Below are 22,029 nucleotides of genomic sequence, written 5' to 3'. Positions count from 1 at the left end.
GGCGCGATGAGGTGACCCGGACACCAAATTGTCAAATTTTTTCAATATCCGAATGTCGATGACCTTAAGAGAGTAATAGTAATAGTGGTAAAGGCAGTATTAGCGAGCCAAAGTTCATTAAAAAGTGACCTCAGCGTCTTTAGAATTGTCAATGGTTAATTTAGTTATCAATGGCAAGGCCCCAGTGGTGGCCTATGCAGAGTTAATTGCTTCTCGTATCGTGAATGCTGCTCACAAGGATGCTATTACAGTTGAATTCGTCGATGAAAAAAATGCTGCTCCTGTCGTCTTCAATGGATCTTCAGATGATACCTTTGCCAAGATTATCAGCACATACCCAGACGTATTTGGCCATGAATCCTCTGAAGAAGTTGCCCATTGGATCAAAGTTGCCCGTGAACAACTAGTCGTCAAGAATTTCCAACAGTTATCTCAATCTTTGGAAAGATTGGATGCAGTTTTGAATTTGAGAACTTTTATCCTAGGTGGATTAAAAATTTCCGCAGCTGATATTGTTTGCTGGGGTGCTTTAAGGTCTAATGGTATGGTTGGATCTATCATTAAGAATAAGGTGTATGTCAACGTTTCTCGTTGGTACACACTCTTGGAATTAAATCCTTCTTTTGGTGGTGCACATGAATATTTGACCAAGTCTATGCAAGGTATCAAGAAAGCTGTTACCGCAGGTAAAAAGAAGGAAGGTCACAAGGCTAATTTCGAAATTGATCTGCCTGACGCTAAGATGGGTGAGGTGGTTACTCGTTTCCCACCAGAACCATCAGGTTATCTACACATCGGACATGCTAAGGCCGCTATTTTGAATGAATATTTTGCACACGCTTACAAGGGTAAATTAATCATTAGATTTGATGATACTAACCCATCCAAGGAAAGAATGGAATTCCAAGATGCCATTTTGGAAGACCTTGAACTTATGGGGATCAAAGGTGATAAGATCACTTACTCTTCTGATTACTTCCAAGAGATGTATGATCTATGTGTCCAATTAATCAAAGAAGGTAAGGCTTACTGTGATGATACCGATGTGGAGAAGATGAGAGAAGAACGTATGGAGGGTATTCCTTCTGCAAAGAGAGATCTATCAGTCGAGGAAAATCTAAGAATTTTCACTGAAGAGATGAAAAATGGTACCGAATTCGGTCAAAAGAACTGTGTTCGTGCAAAGATCGATTACAAAGCCGCTAACAAAACTTTGAGAGATCCTGTCATTTACAGATGCAATTTAACTCCTCACCACAGAACCAAGGGTCAATGGAAGATGTACCCAACTTACGACTTCTGTGTGCCTATCGTTGATTCCATCGAAGGTGTTACCCATGCACTACGTACCATCGAGTACAGAGACCGTAATGCTCAATACGACTGGATGCTAAAGGCTCTACGTTTGAGAAAAGTACATATTTGGGATTTTGCTCGTGTTAACTTCATGAGAACTTTGCTGTCCAAGAGAAAGTTACAATGGATGGTTGACCATGGTCTAGTCTCAAACTGGGACGATCCAAGATTCCCAACTGTCAGAGGTGTGAGAAGAAGAGGTATGACCGTGGAGGGTTTGAGAAACTTCGTCATTTCTCAAGGTCCTTCGAAGAATGTGATCAACTTAGAATGGAACTTGATTTGGGCTGTCAATAAGAAGATCATTGATCCAGTGGCACCTAGACATACCGCTGTCGTAGACCCAGTAGAGATCACTTTGGAGGGCGAAGGTGCTCCTGAGACTCCAAAGGTCGAATTGAAGCCAAAGCATAAGAAAAACCCAGCTGTTGGTGAAAAGAAAGTTATCTACTCTAACAAAATTATCATCGACAAGGAAGATGCCAGTGTGTTAGAAGTTGGTGAAGAATTGACCCTCATGGACTGGGGTAATATTATCATCACTAGCAAAAATGCTGATGGTTCCTTGGTTGCCAAGACTAACCTAGGTGGTGATTTCAAGAAGACCAAGCACAAAGTTACTTGGTTGGCTAACACTGATTACGTTCCTGTTGAGATGGTGGATTTCGACCATTTAATCACAAAGGACAAATTGGAAGAAGATGAAAACTTCACCGACTTCATCACACCTCAAACTGAATTCCATACTAAGGCAGTTGGTGATGTCAACGTAAAAGACATGAAAGTGGGTGATATCATTCAATTCGAAAGAAAGGGTTACTGTAGACTGGACTCCAAGGCTGAAGGTGACAAGCCATACATCTTCTTTACCATTCCTGATGGTAAATCCGTGAACAGATACGGTGCCAAGAAATAGATAGAGAAAAATATCAATTCTTGTGTGTAATGAATCCAACAATTTTTTATCCATAGTCGAACTCTTGGGAACTACATGAAAACATCTATAAAAACCTTACCTACCCTGATAAACGATTGCGAATCATGACGTATCTAACCAATATTTCAGCAACTGAAAAAAGAACTCCAAGCACTATGACAAAGATAAACCACCAAGTCACTCTTGCCATGTTACGCTCTGCTACCGAGTCTACACAGACATCAAAAAATTCCAAATAAACTTTAGCTCTGTCATTAATTACTTGAACCCTTTGATCAATTTCCAAATATTCTCTCATTGCAATGTAAAGAGGATGCAAGCTTGGTTCGAAACTCCAAAAAAATTCGGGAGTATCTAAAATGCTAGAGGATAAATTTACATCGACTCTTAACTTGAATAGTTTACCAGATTTTTTCAAAAGCTGTTCCCTTTTCATACCCAGAGTACCAAATAATGCTAGCCTTTTCGGCAATTTGGTGGCAGAGGTTAAAATTGGTGTAATTCTAGATTCAAACCGTGACAATTTGGATGATTGGGCAATCGCGTGCGATAAAGTCAACTCTATGATATGATCACCGGACCTGAGAGTAACTATATCATTGAAAATTCTTGGTCTTTCAATATCTTTGTCATAATCAAAATGAAACTGTTCTCTTTCAATATCATGCTCATCAAGGGGCCTGATAACTAAGTTCTTAAAATCTGCAAAAGCAATATCCCCCAAAATATTCTTTTCCTGTATTTCTGTAAAATTCCAGAACACAATGACACCATAACGGAATATGAAGATTTCTGCATGCTGATCTGAATCGTTTCCCACATCATCGTTCTTCGAACTAGAATCAAAATTGAAGTTCTCTCTACGTTCCCTCCTTTCCTGTTCCACGGGGGTCTCTTCAGCAAAGAACTGAGGTTCACTTGGATTAAAAGTATCTTGATTGCCCATAGCATTGGGTAAATGATCCGGTGTTATATCTGCGTCATAATTACCATTCGAGTCTAGCTCAAAATTATTGTCCACATCTTCAATAGTTTCTACACCAGAATAATACTCGTAATGGTGATCTCTTTGTTCACTATTATCAATCAATTTATCAATCAACGTCTTACCACCTAAAACCTTCTTGGAAACGTTTGATCTCACCCTAAACCCATCCTTACCCAATAATAACGGTAGAGTATATGCCACATAAAGACATTCGTCATAAACTCTTGGTGATACCTCATGAGTAGCCTTTAAAAAATCAGCCATATATTCTAAATTGAAGCCTTCCGCTACATTATAAGCTGTGATACGTGAGAGTTTACGACCTCGCCTACCTTGTGAGCGTTTTCCAGTAGCATTCAAAGATGCTGCAGCCCGTTTTGGACCGTATCCGGTTGTAGAGGATTCCCTTCCAGCAACTTCTTCCGGAATTAAGACCAATTTTTGTGAAGTCTTGGAAGTTCTCGAGGGAAGTGGATTTAACATCTTGGTGTATGATAATGGTCTCAAAGGGCCTGATGGAAAAAACCTATCTAGTGAAGAGCTCGACTGTCGTTCCTCTCTACGTCCCGAAGGAACATCTGAGGCATCCGATAAAATGTTATCAATAGATATATCACTAAACCTTCCTGAAGGCCTCCTTCTAACGGACGAAGACTTAGATCCATTGGATGGGTACGGCGCCAAACGGTTTCTGTCTGCAACATGGTCTTCTCGACTTTTGACTCCAGCGGCATGTCCGGCAAACGGAGCACTCATTCGTTTACCTGCAGACCTGGAATCAGTAACCAAAATCGATGGAGACCTCTTAGACATACTCATAGTAGCATCCTGTTGTCCTGGTTTCCTTCTACTTGTCGGTTTATAAGCCATCTTTTCTCCAAATAATCTAGGGGACGATATACCCACAATTAAGCTGGCAAATCACAGATTAATGGAATCTAACCAAATTTAACGGAGCAGAAAACCCTGAAAGAGGTTTTAGTAGTTCTGATAGGACTCTCTAGAGTTCTATTTCCAATAATCTTTTCCGTTTAGTATGGTGCAAAGATCGAAGGGTTCACTTGTTCCCTATACTTTTTTCAACATGAGTTGAAATTTCAACCAACCCATTAACAATATACTGAAAGGAAATCCTCTAAGGAAGATAACTACATAAAGGAGTCGTCTTAAGTGGCTGGAAATAGCTTTAATCGAACTACCCAGTGCATATTATAGCTATGTCCGATATTGAAGAAGATCTGTTGGCCCTTGCAGGGGCAGATGAAGAGGAAGATGACGACGAAGTTTTGGCTAGTTCTGCCAAGAGAAGTGGTAAGTCAGATAGAGCTAGCTCTAAGAAGAGGAGGATAGAGGTAGAAGGTGGTGAAGATGACGAAGATGAAGATGAAGATGATTACAATCCTGCCGCATCCGGTGCAGGTACTGGAGACTATGACGATGAAGAAGAGGAGGAGGAGAATCCATTTCCACTGGAGGGCAAATATAAAGATGAAGCTGATCGTGATTACTTGGGAGGTTTGCCAGAGATGGAAAGGGAAACCATGCTGTTTGAGAGATCGCAGATTATGCAAAAGTACCAAGATCGTAAGATGTTCAGACAACGTGGTAAGAACCTTAAGGAACAGCAACAGAGGAGTAAACAACAGGAAGAAGGCAAAAAGACACGTTCTTCAACAAGGTCTACAGTGGCTACTGGTCATTCTGATATAAAGGCTTCTAAATTATCCCAACTTCGAAAACAGAGAGAGAAGAAATCCCAAAATCGTCCCTACAGTGATGAAGAAGAGGAGGGAGAAGATGAAGGAGATGATTACGGGTATGAAGATAAGAAATACTCAGACGAAGAAGACGAAGAGGAGTATGATCCATACAGTCGGAGATCGAGATTTGAAGAAGATGAAGATGAAGTTCAATGGGCAGAAGAAGCTTTGGATCGTGAGGCCAATGTAGCTGATTTTAACAAAGCCAAGATTGGTCGTTCCTTCGTTGCTAACTTTTGCTTTTATCCTGGTTTCAATGATATTGTTAGGGGTAATTACGGTAGAGTCAATGTGGGGACAGATAAACGCAGTGGCGAGACCTTATACCGTATGGTGAAGATTGAGAAAGTTTTCCTTCAGAAACCTTATAACATGGGTAAGTTTATTACCAACCAGTATTTTGGTGTTACACAAGGTAAAGACAGGAAAGTTTTCCAAATGAGATACTTTAGTGATGGTGCCATCACTCAACAAGAATTTGAAAGATACATGCATGCTTTGGAAAGAGATCACATCACCGGTCCTTCAGTTTATTCTTTGGAAAATAAAGCCAAAGAGATTAATAGTTTTGTATCTCAACCATTAACTGAGCAACTCACCAACGACATTGTTCGTAATAGAATGGTCTTCAACAAGAAATTATCAGGTGTTAATGCTGTTCTAGAGAAAACTGTACTCAAGGAAAAATTACAGTATGCGATGGAGACCAAAAATGAAAGAGATATCGCTAAATATTCTTCTCAGTTGAGAAGCTTCGAGAAGAGAATGTCCACTTATGAGAAACAACATGAAAACGATAAGGTAGGTATTAATAAACTGAACGCATTGACCACTAAAAACAGAAGGGTCAATATTGACAGGCTCAAGAATGCCGAGCAAGTTAAAAAAGAGGACACTTCCTTTGACAGTAAAAGCGATCCTTTCAGCAGACTCAAGACCAGGACTAAATTCTACTATCAAGAGATCCAGAAGGAAGAAAATGAAAAGGCAAAGAACGATGCAGAACAAAAACAGTTAGAGGAAGATGAATCTACCACTGAGAGAAAGAAACACGAACTGCTTTCTGCAAGGTTCAGAAGGCTGGGTGGATTGAAGCAAGTGATTGGCACCGTGGACTTCCAGTTTAGTATTGATATTTGAATGTAAGTATAGTAAAAAAAATGACAATATAAGACTCATTTCACGATTTTATTGCTAGTGTGATTTATGTTAAACATTGAGCAATTATCATGTGATAGGCATGTTCTTGATGAACTTCTAAACATCCAAAAGGCATTTTTGATGTTGTTTAGTCGCTTGACTTAGCTAACCTCGAAAGAAATAGCCCTTGGAATAACCAGCCCTTTCCCCAATGGATGACGTCTCTCTTGGAAATAGAATTGCGCAAAAGGTTCTTGAAGGCTATCGAAAGCTAGGGTCATCTTGTAAACCTGGTACAAGGTCCAATGGCGTGAAAGAATGGACTGTTCTAGCTGGCATAGTAGCAATTGACAAAAAAAATAGTGATCTCAGATTGATTTCGATCGCTACTGGCGTTAAGGCGCTACCAGATGCATTTTTGCATCGTAGTGGTGGTAAGATGGTTCACGATTGCCATGCAGAAATATTAGCACTGAGGGCGTTCAACGCAGTAATATTGGACCAAATTGCATATTTGAACTCAAACTCAGACAATCAAATTGATCTAGTGGAAAGGGCTTCTGAAGATCAGCTCTTTCACTTTAAAGATAACTGGGAACTAGCTATTTACATATCTACTTTACCATGTGGTGATGCCAGTATGGATCTCTTGTGTCAAGATGAAAGTATAATTGAAATGCAAGACGATGATCCGATCCAATTCGTGGATCCAGCAGTGACCAGTATTGTCCGTGGTAGATTCAACTATTCTAGGAGACAAGTAGTAAGGACGAAACCTGGAAGATTTGATTCGCAAATAACGCTTTGCAAATCGTGTTCTGATAAATTGTGCCAAAGACAAGTAATTTCAATTCTAAACTGTATGACATGGAAGCTATTGAATAAACCAGTGTATCTAAAATACCTTGTGACCCCTAATACGACAGATCTTCTGCATCAAAGTTTTTATGATCGAATAAAAGTTTTGCCCAATGTACCGCTGAAAGTACTTCAATGCTCTTATCAGTTTGAGCACGACAAACATTCTAGTGAAGAGGAGCCGAGTGCCATGTCAAGTATCAAGCTCTATTCAACCCCGGAATCTACTGTGGAGCAAGCTCTTTTGAATGGATTAAAGAACGGGTTCTATACAAAAGGCAATAAACCACTGAGACGTAACTGTGAACCGGCCGTAAGCAGATACGCTCAATGGCAATTATTCAAGACCCTGAGACCAGAATTTACCAATGCCACATACCTTCAGTTTAAGGCAACCATCCAGGATAGAAATGCACTGATTCAGGATTGTAGAAAACTTCTTTCACCAAAAGGCTGGATATCGACATCGAGAGACGACTGCGAATGAAACCAAACTCCAGCGGACTTCCTACTTAAAACGAAAAGAAATAATCAGATATTCAATTCTACTTAATTATGCACAGTCATTGTAGTCTTAACCTTTCAATCTTCATCATCCACATCTTCACCGTCGTCCTCTATAATTTCACCCTCTTCACCGTCATCAACTCTATCATTGTCTGCTGCAAGCTCAGCACCTTGCAACAGGTCAATGAGCTCATCTAAATCGTCACCATGAATGAGATCAACAGGTTTATCACCATTCATATTCTTTATTCTTGGATCTGCACCAACTTCTACCAAATTTCTTGCTATGAAAGTACCATGTTCAGGTTCATCATGGGCGTACCTAACGGTGACATGCAACGGTGTATCAAGTTCCTTGGTATTTTGTGGATCAATTTCAATACCATCTTGGTCTAAAATCTCGTCAAGGACTTCCCAAGAACCATAGCGACAACACAAATGCAATGCTGTGTCACCTAGTGGATCCCTAGATTCGTTAATCAACTCAGAAATCCTTTCCGGATCACCACCAAGACCTTCAAAAACCATTTTCAAAAGATCTATATTGTTCCTTCTCGAGGCATCGAGCAACTGCTCTCCAAATGAAGCTCCTTCTTTATCCATTTCTTATATCCAACCTACTACAAAACCTGACCCACTGAGAATACTAATAACGTTAAAACACCTCTTATAGGTCCCTTTTAGTAGAGTTCTGATGAATCCATTGTATTGTTCACTGCGTACATGCATACAAGATGTTCCACAGGCCCCTATCAACGCGAGATGCAAGACTTACTTACCTGGCCAACAGTGAACTTTAGCACAGTTTCAAGCAGAAAAAGGTTTATAGAGCTGAAGGGACTCATTTCTGGTCTCTAAAGGTACATCCACGATGTTTGATGCTCCTAGTTTAATACTGGAGGCTCAGTCGCCTTTGGACAATGTGAGAAAGTCATCAGAAGAACGATTACTGCAGATGTGCGATGAGGATTCAAGTCAAGTATTTGTACAGTTTGTTCAAGTAGCTGCTGATACTCAACAGGAGCTGCCGTCTAGACAGTTTGCCTTGCTCACTCTGAGGAAGCTGGTTACCATGTACTGGACACCCGGTTTTGAATCTTTTCGAGGTACTAGTACCGTGAAGTTAGAAGCTAGAGGAATGATAAGAGACGTTCTATTGCAGTTATGCTTAGACGAACATCAACCTAGTAAGATTAGAAATGGTGCATCATATGCTGTAGTTCAGATATCAGCAGTAGATTTCCCAGATCAATGGCCTGAATTGCTCAATATAGTATACAATGCAATCATGAAGAGCCATTCGTTAGCTGCCATGAAGCTTTTAAATGAAATATATGATGATGTTATCTCTGAAGAGATGTTCTTCGAAGAAGGTATTGGATTTGAGACGTTAAAAATTGTTTTTCATGTGATGAATAGCTATGATGCCAATTGGGAGGCTAAAGTAGCCGCTTTAAACCTACTGCACTGTTGTATTTTACAGATGTCTACGGTAAACGGGAGCTCTACGACAAAGAGGAAAGAATTGACAGTAGAAGCCTGTAAGGAAATTTTACAGATGTGGGTAAATTTTCTAACGACCCAAAATAAAACCATATCAGAGACTTTGCAACTAATGGCAGGTGCCAAAATCTACCAAGGTTTAACTTTGTTAAAGAACGAATTCTCCAAAAAAATTGTGGCACCCGATATGTATCATCAGTTTAGAACCATAGTCATGAGAGATTTGGAGAATGCATCTCAGATTTACATGCAGATGGTGGAAAATTCCTCACAAGATCAACTGGATGCTATAAACGAATATGCGGTCAATATTTTAGAATTTTTGTCATCATTATGTGATGTAAGATTCACCGAAGAGGAACTACAAACAGTGCTGAGATGTTTGAGCAGACTGTGTTGTTTGAATCAAGATACTGTTGATAGTTGGCAAACTGATTTCAACAGTTTTGTGTCTAAAGAAACTGGATTAGTAGCTTCTTTCACAATCCGTGACCAAGCTGCTGAACTGTTGTCCTCATTTGACTCTCAAGACTATGCAACAGTTTTGGTGTTACTTGTGCACGAAATAAGTCAAATTTCGGACTTTAGCGACGGGTGGATATTTAATGAGTCTTTGCTGTACCTGCTACAATCTCTGTTACTCAACGAAGCAAATTCATTAGAATTCATGGATGCTGTGACACGTATTTTTACGAAATTACAATCAATTTTGGAAAAATCCTTGTCCTGCGTTTTTGTTAATTGTAGAATAATTTTATTGATTCCAAAACTATTAGAAAAAATCATGGATTCTTTTCCAAATGTAAGGGATCTTGTTCAGAATTTTTTGTTCCTTTCATTGGACTTTGCACTTTCTCAAGACAATGAATTAATTAAATCTGCTACACTGATTTCTTTTACGTATTACTCGTATTTCGCAGAACTACCCTCTGTTCTAGGTCCTGATAATTGTATTCAAGTACAACAAAAAACCTTAAAACTCATTGCTCAGCTGTACCCAGAGGCAGAAGATGATACTGACGGTGTCCTCATGGAGGTTCTTGACAACGTTATAGACTGTAATTCGGAGAATGTTGATGATACTAGTTCCATTATACAAACCGAATTCCATCTGGTGTTTACCATTTCTTCCAAGGATCCATCTAATATCCAAACTACTATAGAATTACAGGAATGCTTAGGTAAGCTCTTAAAAAATGTTGATGTCAAGACGTTTATCACTTTTTGGGAAATATGTTTTCCACCAATGGTTAATGTGATGATCGGAAGCGCGCACTCTTCTTTTGAATATTCGCCTTTACTATCATTAACTTTACAAGTATTGGGAGTTCTTATGAAAAGGAAACCTCTGGATCCTACTCTTTCGATCACAATTTGTAATGATGTATTCGAACCTCTCCAGAATATTCTCAACCAATCCAAGGACGAAGAGATTTTACAGTATGCGACAGAGGCACTGGGCTATTTGATTTACAATACAGAAGCAGAAGTGATTTTACCTCATTTGAAGTCAATTGTGAATATTTTGGATGCACTGCTTTCCCCAGGTGTACCTGACCAAGCTGCCACACATGTTGGGTCCCTCACAGTTACTATCTTTTCCAAATTTTCCAACGAGATCCAAAACTTAATACCGATGATCTTACAAGCAGCAGCTGCGAGACTGGGCCAAGCTACCAATATTACCACTACCCAAAATTTGTTATCTGTCTTTTGCTTTGTTACATCTGCTGATGCCCAACAGACTGTAGATTTCCTCTTCAACACTACCATCTCGAATCAGAATGGATTGAATCTAGTGATGTCCAAATGGTTAGAATCCTTTGACGTGGTTAGAGGTGAAAAAAGGACAAAGGAAAATATCATTACACTAAGCAAACTGTTTTTCTTGAACGATCAACGTTTGAACTCGATGCAAGTCAATGGTGACTTGATTCCTTATGAAAGTGACATTATTATAACTAGATCAATGGCTAAAGAAATGCCTGACAGATACACTCAAGTTTCTGTTTATCATAAGATCATTAAACTTTTCACGAGCGAATTGGAATTTCAAGGCAAGCATCAGGATCCACAATTACTCATGGCGGGAACCTACGGTATCGAGACGAACACTGAGGAGAATCAAGATGATGATGATAATGATGATTGGGAAGATGTAGAAGGTCCTTTAGAGTACGAAAGGTTACAACACTACGTGGAAGAAGATGAAACAGATGATAGAGGCGAGGAACTAGATGAGCAGTGTCTTGCCGATAACCTGGACTCTAGAAGCGTTCACCAACTATTAGTTGATTTTTTCAAAGAAGTGGCCGCCAAAAATATTAGCGGCTTTCAATCGATATACGAACAGTTATCAGACAATGAAAAGCAAATCCTCTCTGAAAACCTTTTGTAATAATACAAAGCATTTTATATAGCATCTAAGAAAAGTTTCTACGTTTCTTAAGTCTTTTATTTATTATCACTATTATTATTATTATTATTATTATTATTTTTTTTTTTTTTTAAACGTCATATTTGACTCCTAATCTAACATCAATAACCTTACACTAGATCTTCCATACTGTACCGACGAGCTCAGAATCTTGTAACACGATGGCTCACTACGAAAACCTTTTGCCATCTAATGGCCAATGGAAGCAAGACATAACTAATTGGCTACAGGAAGATGTTCCCTCCTTTGATTACGGTGGATTTGTAGTCGGATCTGATCAAAAGGCTGCAACTCTTTTCTGCAAACAAGATGGATATTTAAGTGGTGTCCCATTTGCTAATGAAGTTTTTAAGCAATGTGAGTTACAAGTTGAGTGGTATTTTCAAGAAGGAGATCAATTGTTAATCTCTAAAGCACCCCAGGGCAAATTACCTGTCGCCAAAGTAACTGGTAAGGCTAAAGATGTATTACTTGCTGAGAGAACAGCTTTAAACATATTGTCTAGAAGTTCCGGTATTGCTACAAGTTCCCGTCGTCTGATGGAAGCAGCTAAGTCTGTAGGTTATCGAGGTACTATAGCAGGTACTAGAAAGACTACGCCAGGTCTTCGCCGCCTAGAGAAATACTCAATGTTAGTTGGTGGATGCGATCCTCACCGCTATGATTTGTCCTCCATGGTCATGCTCAAGGATAATCACATTTGGTCCACTGGCTCCATCACCAATGCTGTGTATGCTGCCAGACGTGTATGCGGATTTGCAGTCAAGATTGAAGTGGAATGTCAATCTGAACAAGAGGCAGATGAAGCCATTGAAGCCGGTGCAGATGTGATAATGCTTGACAATTTTGAACCTGAAGGTCTTAAAATATGTGCGTCTAGCCTAAAGACAAAATGGAAGGGACAAAGGGAGTTTTTACTAGAGTGCAGTGGTGGTCTTAAATTGGATAATCTACAAGGTTACCTATGTCCAGAGATCGATATCTACAGCACAAGTAGCATCCACCAGGGAACGGGTGTGGTAGATTTCTCGTTGAAGATTGACCATTAAATGTTAGATACGCACTTCTTCCTTTCAATATTTCTTAGGCATGTATATTTTTTATATGTATCAGTGATGTTAACGATATGATTGTAGTAACGACAAGAGAAGTTACAAAAAGCTCAATGGATCCACAACAGGTGGAGAATCTACTAGATAAACTGGCACCCACGTCCGCACTGGGACCAGTAATAAACCAGAAAGAACCAAAAACTGTACTCGATGATACTGTTATCGATGAAGGCACAAAAAACATGTTTGTTAATGGGTTCCAAGATGAATCCAAATATGCCCATATGACAGCGGAAAAGTTATCTACAAGGTTTCTACAAGGTTTACAGCTCTTTGACACAGATTCTACATGTAATGTGAACCACTTAGCCCATTGGAAGCCATCATCCTTTAAAATGGGTAATTCCATTGATAATGCATTAGATGACAATCCCGACACATACTGGCAAAGCGATGGTGTACAACCACATCAGCTCGATATCACTTTCAGCAAAAGAATTGATGTGATTCTCATAGCGTTTTACTTCTCATTGATAGCTGATGAATCCTACACACCTCGACTTATTAAGATTTACGTCGGCCACAGTCCTTCAGATGCTCTTTTCTACAAGACTCTTGAAGTCCGTAACGTTAACGGGTGGGTAGCACTTACGTTTGAGGACAACCGTTCGTCAGACAATTTACTGAAATGCCAGTTCATCAGAATTGTATTCCCGGTCAACCATGAGAACGGTAAGGATACCCATCTAAGAGGCATTAGGATTTTTGCACCATCCAAAAAAACGTCTGTGGAGAATTCAGAATGGATGCAATCTCTGGCAAGCAGTAACCAGTTGGTGACGCAGTGCTCATTGAGGTGAGATGAGGTGAGATAAGGTGAGATGATATCTTTATTGTATAGCTAACAGCATTTACACGTGAGGCGATGACCTTGATATGATTTTCTCTTATTTTTTCACTTTAAGAACAACAAACGAAAGGTTTTCTTCCCTTCAACACACACCTTATTATCAAAATATTACGTATAAGGAGTCTTTGAGACCTTTTGTAGTATCAATTAGTGTGATTTGTGGTAGATATTTCCAGTAGTATGGGCGATTTAGGAACTATTGCTAAATTCTTGGAAGAATCAGTTGTAGCAAGCACTGCCAAGAGTGCAGAAAGAAATTTGGGATCATTAGAGACACAACCAGAATTTGGTCTCAGCCTTTTGCATATAGTTGCATCTACAAATTTACCACTAGCTACAAGATTGGCAGGTGCTCTTTTTTTTAAAAATTACGTGAAAAGAAGATGGATAGATGAAGATGGTAATCATTTACTTCCTGCAAGCGACACTGAACTCATAAAGAAGGAAATCGTACCACTAATGATTTCACTACCCAACAATTTGCAAATCCAGATCGGTGAAGCTATTTCAGCTATTGCAGATTCTGATTTCCCCGGAAACTGGCCCACTTTGTTAAATGATTTGGCATCTAGATTGACCGCGGATGATATGGTTACCAACAGAGGTGTTCTTATCGTTTCACACTCTATCTTCAAAAGATGGAGGCCGTTGTTTCGTTCAGATGAATTATTCTTAGAGATTAAAATGGTTTTAGAAGTTTTCACGGAGCCTTTCTTATCACTTTTGAAGACTGTCGATGAACAGATCCAACAAAATGGTAACAATCAACAACAGTTACAGGTACTTTTTGAAGTTTTTCTCCTATTGGTTAAGTTGTATTATGATTTCAATTGTCAAGATATTCCAGAATTTTTCGAAGACAACATTCAAACGGGAATGGGGATTTTACACAAATATTTGGCCTATAGTAATCCATTGTTAGATGACCCCGATGATTCAGAAACCGCAAGCGTTCTCATAAAAGTCAAATCTTCCATTCAAGAATTGGTGCAGTTGTATACAACACGTTACGAGGATGTCTTTGGTGATATGATTAACGATTTTATCCAGATCACATGGTCACTACTCACTGCCATGTCATCTGAACCCAAATATGATATTTTGGTTTCTAAATCACTAGCCTTTCTCACTGCGGTATCAAGGATTCCCAAATATTTCGAAATCTTCAACAACGAATTTGCAATGAATAACATTGCTGAACAGATTATTCTTCCGAATGTTACTCTGCGTGAATCTGATATTGAATTATTTGAAGATGATCCTATCGAATACGTGCGTAGAGATTTAGAAGGTTCTGATACGGACACTAGGAGAAGGGCTTGCACAGATTTTTTGAAGGAATTGAAAGAGAAAAACGAACAACTAATAACCAACATTTTCGCAACTCATGTACAAAAATTTTTCGAGCAGTATCAATTGAATCCAACCGAAAATTGGAGGTATAAGGATTTGAGCATTTACTTGTTTACCGCTCTTGCCATCAATGGTAATGTCACCAGTTCAGGTGTATCTTCTACTAACATTTTGCTAGATGTGGTAGACTTCTTTACGAAACAAATCGCCCCGGATTTGACCAATTCAGTACCTCATGTTATTTTAAGGGTAGACGCCATCAAATACATCTACATTTTCAGAAACCAACTAAACAAACCACAATTAATTGAAATCTTACCAATTTTGGCCAACTTCTTAGAAAGGGATGAATATGTCGTTTATACCTACGCTGCCATTACCATCGAAAGAATCCTAACGATTAGAGAATCTATCACATCACCTAATTTCGTCTTTAATAAGATGGATTTGACAAACAGTGCAGAACCGCTGTTGACCAATTTGATCAAGTTAATTCTGAAGCAGGGTTCTTCACCAGAAAAGCTTGCAGAGAACGAGTTTTTAATGAGAGCTGTTTTTAGAGTTCTACAAACTGCGGAAGATACCATTCAAGGTTTGGCTTCACATCTTTTACAAGAATTGTTAGGAATCGTGACAATAATTTCTAAAAATCCATCGAATCCTAGATTTACTCATTACACATTTGAATCGATCGGTGCTATTGAATCTCATTCTCCTTTGGAACTTTTACCCCAAATCGTTCAATCCATCGTGCCGGTATTCCTGGAAATTTTATCTGAGGACATTCAAGAATTTGTTCCCTATGTGTTCCAACTATTTGCCTTCTGCGTGGAGAAGGGTAAGTCTGTTCCCGACAGTATCAAGCAATTGGCACAACCTATATTGTCTCCACCATTATGGGAGATGAAAGGTAACGTTCCAGCCGTGACAAGAATTTTGAAAAGCTTTATCAAGGCAGACCAATCGTTGTTCCCCAATTTAATCCCTGTTCTTGGTGTTTTCCAGAGATTGATTGCCTCCAAGGCATATGACATTTATGGGTTTGAAATTTTGGAAGTTATTATACTCCACATCGATATGGAACGTTTGAAACCTTATTTGAAGCAAATCGCAGTTTTACTTTTACAGCGTTTGCAAACTTCTAAAACGGAACGTTACGTTAAACAATTGGTCGTCTTCTTGGCTACCATCTCTATCAAATTGGGACCTGATTTCGTTGTGGAATTCATCGATGGTGTACAAGATGGTGTATTCTCACAAATTTGGGGTAATTTCATACTTACCACACTACCTGGTATCGGTCATCTATTGAGTCGTAAGATTGCATTGGTGGGTACTCTCAATGTAATGATTTCAGGTAACATTTTTGTCAACAAATACCAACCACTGTTAGTACCTACATTAGAAGCTATAGTAGAGACAGCATCTTCACAAAGCATTGCCAATTTGACTAACGATCATATCGATTTTGACAACATGGAAGAAATCTCTACTTTTGGTTCCAGTTTCAGTAGATTGGTAAGTGTTACAGAAAGGCCTGTTGATCCGTTAGCAGATATTGATTTGACTAATGGTCTAAGGTCCTATGTTGCCACTTCTTTGAGCAAATACAATGAATCTTCAGGTATGGCTTTAGTTTCAAACCTAGCACCACAACTTCCACAAGACGCTCAAATAAAATTGAAAGATCTCATGTCTGTGGCAGTTTGAGAATAAGATTCCATATTTTCCTACGCTTCAGATATATACATGTCCGTACTACCCATTAATCTCATCGCAAATAGAATATTACTACATCTTATAGACAGGACCCGATTGATCAAAAAAAAAAAAAAAAACAACAAACAAAAAACAAGAAAACAAAGGAAAATCGTGGATTTATATGACATTCGTTACTACCTCTTCATTGTAATTTTTATTGAATTTTTACCTTTTACTTTTATTCCTTTATTTTCTTTTTTATTATTATTACCATCAATATTATTGTGAATACATCAAAAATCAGGGAATATAGATCAGCAATCTTGTAGTCATCTATGACTGCCATCAGCAGGTTTCAATTTTTTGGGCTTAGGTCCCTGTTTTTCTATGAGACGAGGTCCTGGTCCCATATGTTCACTTTCACTCTTAATGCTGGGTGGAGAAGAAACAGATGAACCAGAGGATGCTGAACCTTCTTTCAATTTCATTGCTTCAATTTCGGCCAGTGTAAGGAATCTACCACCCTGCCCTCTTGGTCTTCTCATAGCGTGCTTATGTCTGGATTCATGCAGATATGGCCTCCTCTCTCTGGATATTCGTAAATTTTCCTCTAACTTGGCCCTAGTATATCGTCTTTTCAAAATTCTATAATACTGTTTAGCATTCACGTAAAACGGTTGTTCTGTTGGATCATTTCCTTCATTGCTTCCCCTAGTATCAAAAGTCGTCCTTGTTAGGAGTGTGTCTGCAGATTGCATTTCCTGACTGGCAGGTATAGAAGACTCATGTGAGGCTGTAATTGGAGGTCCCTTATCCGGTCCCAAATTCTGTTGTTTATGATGATCTTCCCTATAATCGTGCCGATCTCGCTGCTTTAATGGCGTTAACATCGATTGTACATCCATATTGTTATTGCTACTGTTATTGTAATTGATATCGTGGGGGCTATCATTATTACTATCATTATTACTATTAATACGGTTATTGGTATCATTGGTATAATCAGTCGTATTTTTGTCATTACCATAGTTACTCGTCGTAGACGTCAACGATTGTTGAGTTTCTAGCGACCGTTTGTGTGCATTTTGCCGTAAAGCTTCTTGCGGCTGATCGTATAGATATATATCTGCTGGATTAGACTGTTCTACAAGTACATCCTTGGCGACTTTTGTTATTTTATCAGACATAGTGTTAGGAGCAGAGCGCATGCCAATTTCATCAGTGGAATAACGTAATAGCCCTATATCAAGTGGTTGATGTTCTTCGCCCTGATCATTCATATTGCAATCATTCTTCGGCCAAAACTGGATCTACTACTAATACTTTAACTCTTGATAATCTATTAGCTATTCTTGAATGGTTAGTACCGGGTATTGGTAGAGAATATTATTATTATGTAGGTTTTCTTAGTACTATAAGTTCCTCTTTCGTATAGAGTGAGTTATATCTTTCCAGTTGGAGCCGATGAGGTAGATGATCAATTCAATTGGCAAGGTTTTAGTGATTCAATGGCTCTGGTAATGATTTCAATGGATTCTAATAGTCCAGTTTCATGAATATACCCTTTTGTTCGAGTGTCTTACGATGTTTCTAGCGAAATCAACGCATATTGTCTGGGGATGTGCACGGTAAGGCGCCAATTCTGGTAGATACAAATTGAAACCATTGGGAAAGTCAAGTGTGTAATATCTGTTGCTTGGAAGTGTTTTTGACTGCTTTTTTTTCTCGAAAACGGGGCCAAATAGAACTTAAAGGCACATTTGTCGATTCCTGACCTAATAAAGACTCACTCAAGCTTCTTGACACTATCGTATACCTTTTGAGATTGAAGAGAGAGCCCCAGGATTGCTGTTCTCTACTTCCATTTCCTTTATTTCTTCTCCTGGTCACTGTGTAGACAACCAGTTAAGACGCAATATGTGCCTGTGTCTCCGCAGGAAGAAAACAATCAATCAGCACTCACTAGTAGGCTTCATGATGGTAATTGCGTGTTTCCCAATGCCTCTATTACTTCTTTTCCAGCAGAGTGCCTTGTTGTACCAAAGTCGCGTTCATTAACTCGACCTCATCTTGCATACAATTGATAACGACTATATGAAGATTATTGGGTCGTATTAATCCTAATCATGGATACACCTAAAAGGTTTAACGACCCTGGCAGCGATTTTCTGGCGACTACCCCGTTTCGTGAAAGAGCTCTTCAAGAGCAGAGGCTAAAAGAAGAGTTATTATCAAGTGCTACTCCAGGTTGGAGAAGAAAAAGCCCAGAAAGACACGTTGATGCCATCTCGAAGGATCCCAGTGAAGTTAAAGAGTATCTGAGAGATCTAAGTTCAGTGCTGGTATCTCAAGGGCGTAACTTGACTAGTTTCTTAGCAGAACAGGTTTCTACACAGGATGATCAAGCGGATACTGAGATTAAATCATCACCAAAAGAGCCAACACCGCAGAAACCTCACTATTCTATCGCAGAATCAGTTCTTTCACAGTTAGAATCAGGTATTCGAAAGCCTAAAATCCGTAAGATCGACGGTTTAGTGATAAAGGACAAGGCAAGGACACCTTTTCAGGAGGATCATCTACCTGAGCGGCAAATGAGCTTACAAGAATCCGTACGGAGCCCCTCTGTCGTGGAAGAAAGTATACCTATACCAGAAGATGATTACGAGGATGAACCATTGGTAGAGAATGGGCTGGATCCTTCTCCGCTGGCGTCAGCGCCAATTGAAAGTCCACAGGGTTTTGAAAGCGATCAGAGCAGCGTGGATTCAGAACCGGAAACAGTAGATCCTTTGAATATAACTCGTCTAAAGCATTCTTTAGGTCAGTTTATGAATGAAAATGATATTAAGCTGGGTCAAGGTTCTTGGAGGTCTTTACAAGACGCATCTGTAACGTTGGTAGAAAGGTTAGCCAAGCATTTCACTGAGGAAGATCGAAAAATTGTACTAGATAGACAGAGCATTTTGAAAATGCTTGAACAATTTGAGATTGTACCGTTGAGGGCCACTAATGATGACATTTTCGAAATGTGCTGCAAGTATTTGCCTTTAGAAGATTTGAATGAATTAGAAATGGGGTTATTTCTCTAAAAAGGAAGAGGAAGCTTTTAACTATTTACAAGCTACAACTTTTGTTCAGCAGTATTTGGAATATTCACAGAATTTGGCGTTGATTGCAAAACTCTCTGTTTAGATTTCACAAGTCGATAGAGTTCAAACAAAGACGCCGCCGTAATGCCCTGGATTCTTCTGGCCTGGCCAATAGTCTCAGGTTGGATGGTGTTAAGTAAAGTCTTGCATTCAAAAGACAAACTGGGCAATTGAGAGTAATCAAAATTTTGAGGCAGAACCATGTTTTCATCCGCTTGGAACGCTTTTACGTATTGGTTTTGTCTCGAGATGTAGGGACTATATTTCCCCTGTACGTTAACTTTAACAAGAACATGTCTAGGCAATTCGTTGATATCGATACCTAGTTCAGGAACTGCTTCCATCATCTTTTCTAAAGTTACACCATTGAACCTGAACAATTCCCAAGCAGATCTATTCTTTGCAGAATCGGCTACTTGTATGTTTAGCAAGTTGGTCCACTTTCTAGCGCTCAAATTGAAGTCTTTTAACTTGGATTCAATATTCAAGTACTGATTCTTATAGGATTGGAAAATGGACCATCTATCATCGCCTACTACACCCAATTTGCGTCCTAATTCAGTGAGACGGAAGTCCGCATTATCAGCACGAACACTGACTCTGAATTCTGATCTGGATGTAAACATTCTGTATGGCTCTTCAACACCTTTTGTAATCAGATCATCGATTAAAACACCGATGTACGCATCAGATCTGGAAAGTTTCAATGGCTCTCTATTCATGTGTAGCAAACCTGCATTAATACCCGCTACCACACCTTGTGCACATGCTTCTTCGTACCCAGTGGTACCATTTATCTGCCCTGCCAAATAAAGTCCAGAGATTAATTTAGTCTCCAATGTTTGCCGCAGCTGTCTAGGATCCACATAGTCATACTCTACACCGTACGCAGGTTGTAAAATTTCAACGTTTTCTAATCCTGGAATCATTCTCATCATCTGTATCTGGACATCTTCAGGCATCGAATTAGAAATCCCATTGGGGTATATGACGTCGGTATTTAGACCTTCAGGTTCAAGCCAGATTCTATGAGAATCCTTATCTGAAAATCTCAGGATTTTGGCTTCAATGGAAGGACAATACCTAGGGCCCTTTATGGTTTCTCTAATGTGCATGGCACGATGTAAATTTGATCTAATGTAATCATGTAAACCCAAATTCGTATAGGTTCCATAGCACAATACCTGATCTTTTATCGAAACGTCCTCATTTATTAAACTCATCGGATGTGGAGGATCATCACCATATTGCTTTTCTAGATGTGTATAATCTATGGTTCTACCATCGAGACGTGCTGGCGTACCCGTTTTAAGTCTGCCCAGTTGAAAACCAGCATCTTCCAAAGTCTCACTTATTCCATAAGTAGCACCTTCACCCATTCTACCAGCAGGGAAAGTCTCGAGACCAATATGGATTTCAGCGCTGAGAAAAGTACCAGTGGTAATGACAACTTTGGATGATTTCAGCAACGATCCATCCTCTAGGATTACACCCTTTACCGCACCGTAAGTATAATTAGAATTCTGGTTTTTTCTAATATCAACGATCAAGTCCTTAACTTTACCTTCCCATAGTCGCAGATTTGGATAGTTATTCAATTTATTCTGCATTTCTCGCAAGTAGATTTCACGATCAATTTGAGCTCTGGGACCCCAAACAGCAGCTCCTCTACTTCTATTAAGCATTTTAAACTGAATACCAGCTAAATCAGTTACTTTGGCAGCAACACCATCGAGAGCATCCACTTCTCTGAGTAGAGTGCCTTTACCAACACCACCCATAGAAGGGTTACATGAACAAGTTCCAATCTTGTTTAAAAATGGTGTGATCAAAACAGTAGGTGCACCAGTTCTAGCAGACCCAGTAGCAGCTTCGCAACCGGCATGGCCTGCCCCCACTACTACAACACCTTCATCGGGCAATTTACTCAACGTACGCTCTAAATCTGCAGTTAATACCAGCGATCTTTTAGAAACCAAAGAATTTCTAAGCGTAGGAAAGTTCCTAAGCTGAAAAACTCTTCTCGTCAGCATGTCTCTGGCATTACTTTTGGACATTGACTGTGTTGATGAGATGAGCTAACTTCGATGCTCATCGCTTATTGAAACTTTTCAGATGGTCTTTCGTTCGAACCAGGAGAGAGGCATTTAGACAAAAAAAAAGAGAAGTGAAAATTAAGAGTTATTAGAACTGTAACCATATTCAATTCAAGAGGTTAAATTGCGAATTAATCATTGAAGGGCTAGATACAATGCATTTCGGTCCCTAAATGTCAACATATGGAATTGCTCGTGAAGATTACATTCAGCATTGCTGAAAAGGAGAAATGTAAATATCAAATTCCATAAGACATCACAAGCAAAATACAAGGGCCT

At 39.2% G+C, this 22,029-nt stretch overlaps 12 protein-coding genes across 12 annotated transcripts; 8 read left to right on the top strand and 4 right to left on the bottom strand.

The window, feature by feature from the left end:
- Positions 1-151: 151 nt before the first annotated feature.
- GUS1 (glutamate--tRNA ligase GUS1) lies at positions 152-2,272 on the top strand (the record flags this gene model as incomplete). Its single annotated transcript, XM_002499299.1, has 1 exon — positions 152-2,272. One exon carries the CDS (start codon positions 152-154, stop codon positions 2,270-2,272), a length of 2,121 nt encoding a protein of 706 aa, XP_002499344.1.
- A 100-nt stretch (positions 2,273-2,372) lies between these two features.
- On the bottom strand, positions 2,373-4,151 carry RMD8 (Rmd8p; the record flags this gene model as incomplete). The annotated part of the gene is made up of 1 exon (XM_002499298.1): positions 2,373-4,151. One exon carries the CDS (start codon positions 4,149-4,151, stop codon positions 2,373-2,375), a length of 1,779 nt encoding a protein of 592 aa, XP_002499343.1.
- A 347-nt stretch (positions 4,152-4,498) lies between these two features.
- RTF1 (RNA polymerase-associated protein) lies at positions 4,499-6,181 on the top strand (the record flags this gene model as incomplete). The annotated part of the gene is made up of 1 exon (XM_002499297.1): positions 4,499-6,181. One exon carries the CDS (start codon positions 4,499-4,501, stop codon positions 6,179-6,181), a length of 1,683 nt encoding a protein of 560 aa, XP_002499342.1.
- A 211-nt stretch (positions 6,182-6,392) lies between these two features.
- TAD1 (tRNA-specific adenosine deaminase) lies at positions 6,393-7,526 on the top strand (the record flags this gene model as incomplete). Its single annotated transcript, XM_002499296.1, has 1 exon — positions 6,393-7,526. One exon carries the CDS (start codon positions 6,393-6,395, stop codon positions 7,524-7,526), a length of 1,134 nt encoding a protein of 377 aa, XP_002499341.1.
- Positions 7,527-7,621: 95 nt separating this feature from the next.
- On the bottom strand, positions 7,622-8,149 carry ANK1 (ankyrin repeat-containing protein ANK1; the record flags this gene model as incomplete). Its single annotated transcript, XM_002499295.1, has 1 exon — positions 7,622-8,149. One exon carries the CDS (start codon positions 8,147-8,149, stop codon positions 7,622-7,624), a length of 528 nt encoding a protein of 175 aa, XP_002499340.1.
- Positions 8,150-8,417: 268 nt separating this feature from the next.
- Positions 8,418-11,447, top strand: KAP114 (karyopherin KAP114; the record flags this gene model as incomplete). Its single annotated transcript, XM_002499294.1, has 1 exon — positions 8,418-11,447. One exon carries the CDS (start codon positions 8,418-8,420, stop codon positions 11,445-11,447), a length of 3,030 nt encoding a protein of 1,009 aa, XP_002499339.1.
- Positions 11,448-11,647: 200 nt separating this feature from the next.
- Positions 11,648-12,535, top strand: BNA6 (nicotinate-nucleotide diphosphorylase (carboxylating); the record flags this gene model as incomplete). The annotated part of the gene is made up of 1 exon (XM_002499293.1): positions 11,648-12,535. The coding sequence occupies one exon, from the start codon at positions 11,648-11,650 to the stop codon at positions 12,533-12,535; it is 888 nt and encodes a 295-aa protein (XP_002499338.1).
- A 77-nt stretch (positions 12,536-12,612) lies between these two features.
- DOC1 (anaphase promoting complex subunit DOC1) lies at positions 12,613-13,398 on the top strand (the record flags this gene model as incomplete). The annotated part of the gene is made up of 1 exon (XM_002499292.1): positions 12,613-13,398. One exon carries the CDS (start codon positions 12,613-12,615, stop codon positions 13,396-13,398), a length of 786 nt encoding a protein of 261 aa, XP_002499337.1.
- A 230-nt stretch (positions 13,399-13,628) lies between these two features.
- Positions 13,629-16,511, top strand: CSE1 (importin-alpha export receptor; the record flags this gene model as incomplete). The annotated part of the gene is made up of 1 exon (XM_002499291.1): positions 13,629-16,511. One exon carries the CDS (start codon positions 13,629-13,631, stop codon positions 16,509-16,511), a length of 2,883 nt encoding a protein of 960 aa, XP_002499336.1.
- A 320-nt stretch (positions 16,512-16,831) lies between these two features.
- HAP2 (transcription activator HAP2) lies at positions 16,832-17,782 on the bottom strand (the record flags this gene model as incomplete). The annotated part of the gene is made up of 1 exon (XM_002499290.1): positions 16,832-17,782. One exon carries the CDS (start codon positions 17,780-17,782, stop codon positions 16,832-16,834), a length of 951 nt encoding a protein of 316 aa, XP_002499335.1.
- Positions 17,783-18,628: 846 nt separating this feature from the next.
- On the top strand, positions 18,629-19,594 carry CNN1 (centromere-binding protein CNN1; the record flags this gene model as incomplete). The annotated part of the gene is made up of 1 exon (XM_002499289.1): positions 18,629-19,594. The coding sequence occupies one exon, from the start codon at positions 18,629-18,631 to the stop codon at positions 19,592-19,594; it is 966 nt and encodes a 321-aa protein (XP_002499334.1).
- A 32-nt stretch (positions 19,595-19,626) lies between these two features.
- Positions 19,627-21,711, bottom strand: MTO1 (tRNA modification protein MTO1; the record flags this gene model as incomplete). Its single annotated transcript, XM_002499288.1, has 1 exon — positions 19,627-21,711. One exon carries the CDS (start codon positions 21,709-21,711, stop codon positions 19,627-19,629), a length of 2,085 nt encoding a protein of 694 aa, XP_002499333.1.
- Between the last annotated feature and the right edge of the window lie 318 nt (positions 21,712-22,029).

The sequence above is a fragment of the Zygosaccharomyces rouxii genome (genome assembly GCF_000026365.1).
Source record: "Zygosaccharomyces rouxii strain CBS732 chromosome E complete sequence".
NCBI lineage: Eukaryota > Fungi > Ascomycota > Saccharomycetes > Saccharomycetales > Saccharomycetaceae > Zygosaccharomyces > Zygosaccharomyces rouxii.
This window is presented reverse-complemented; position numbering and strand designations above follow the sequence as displayed.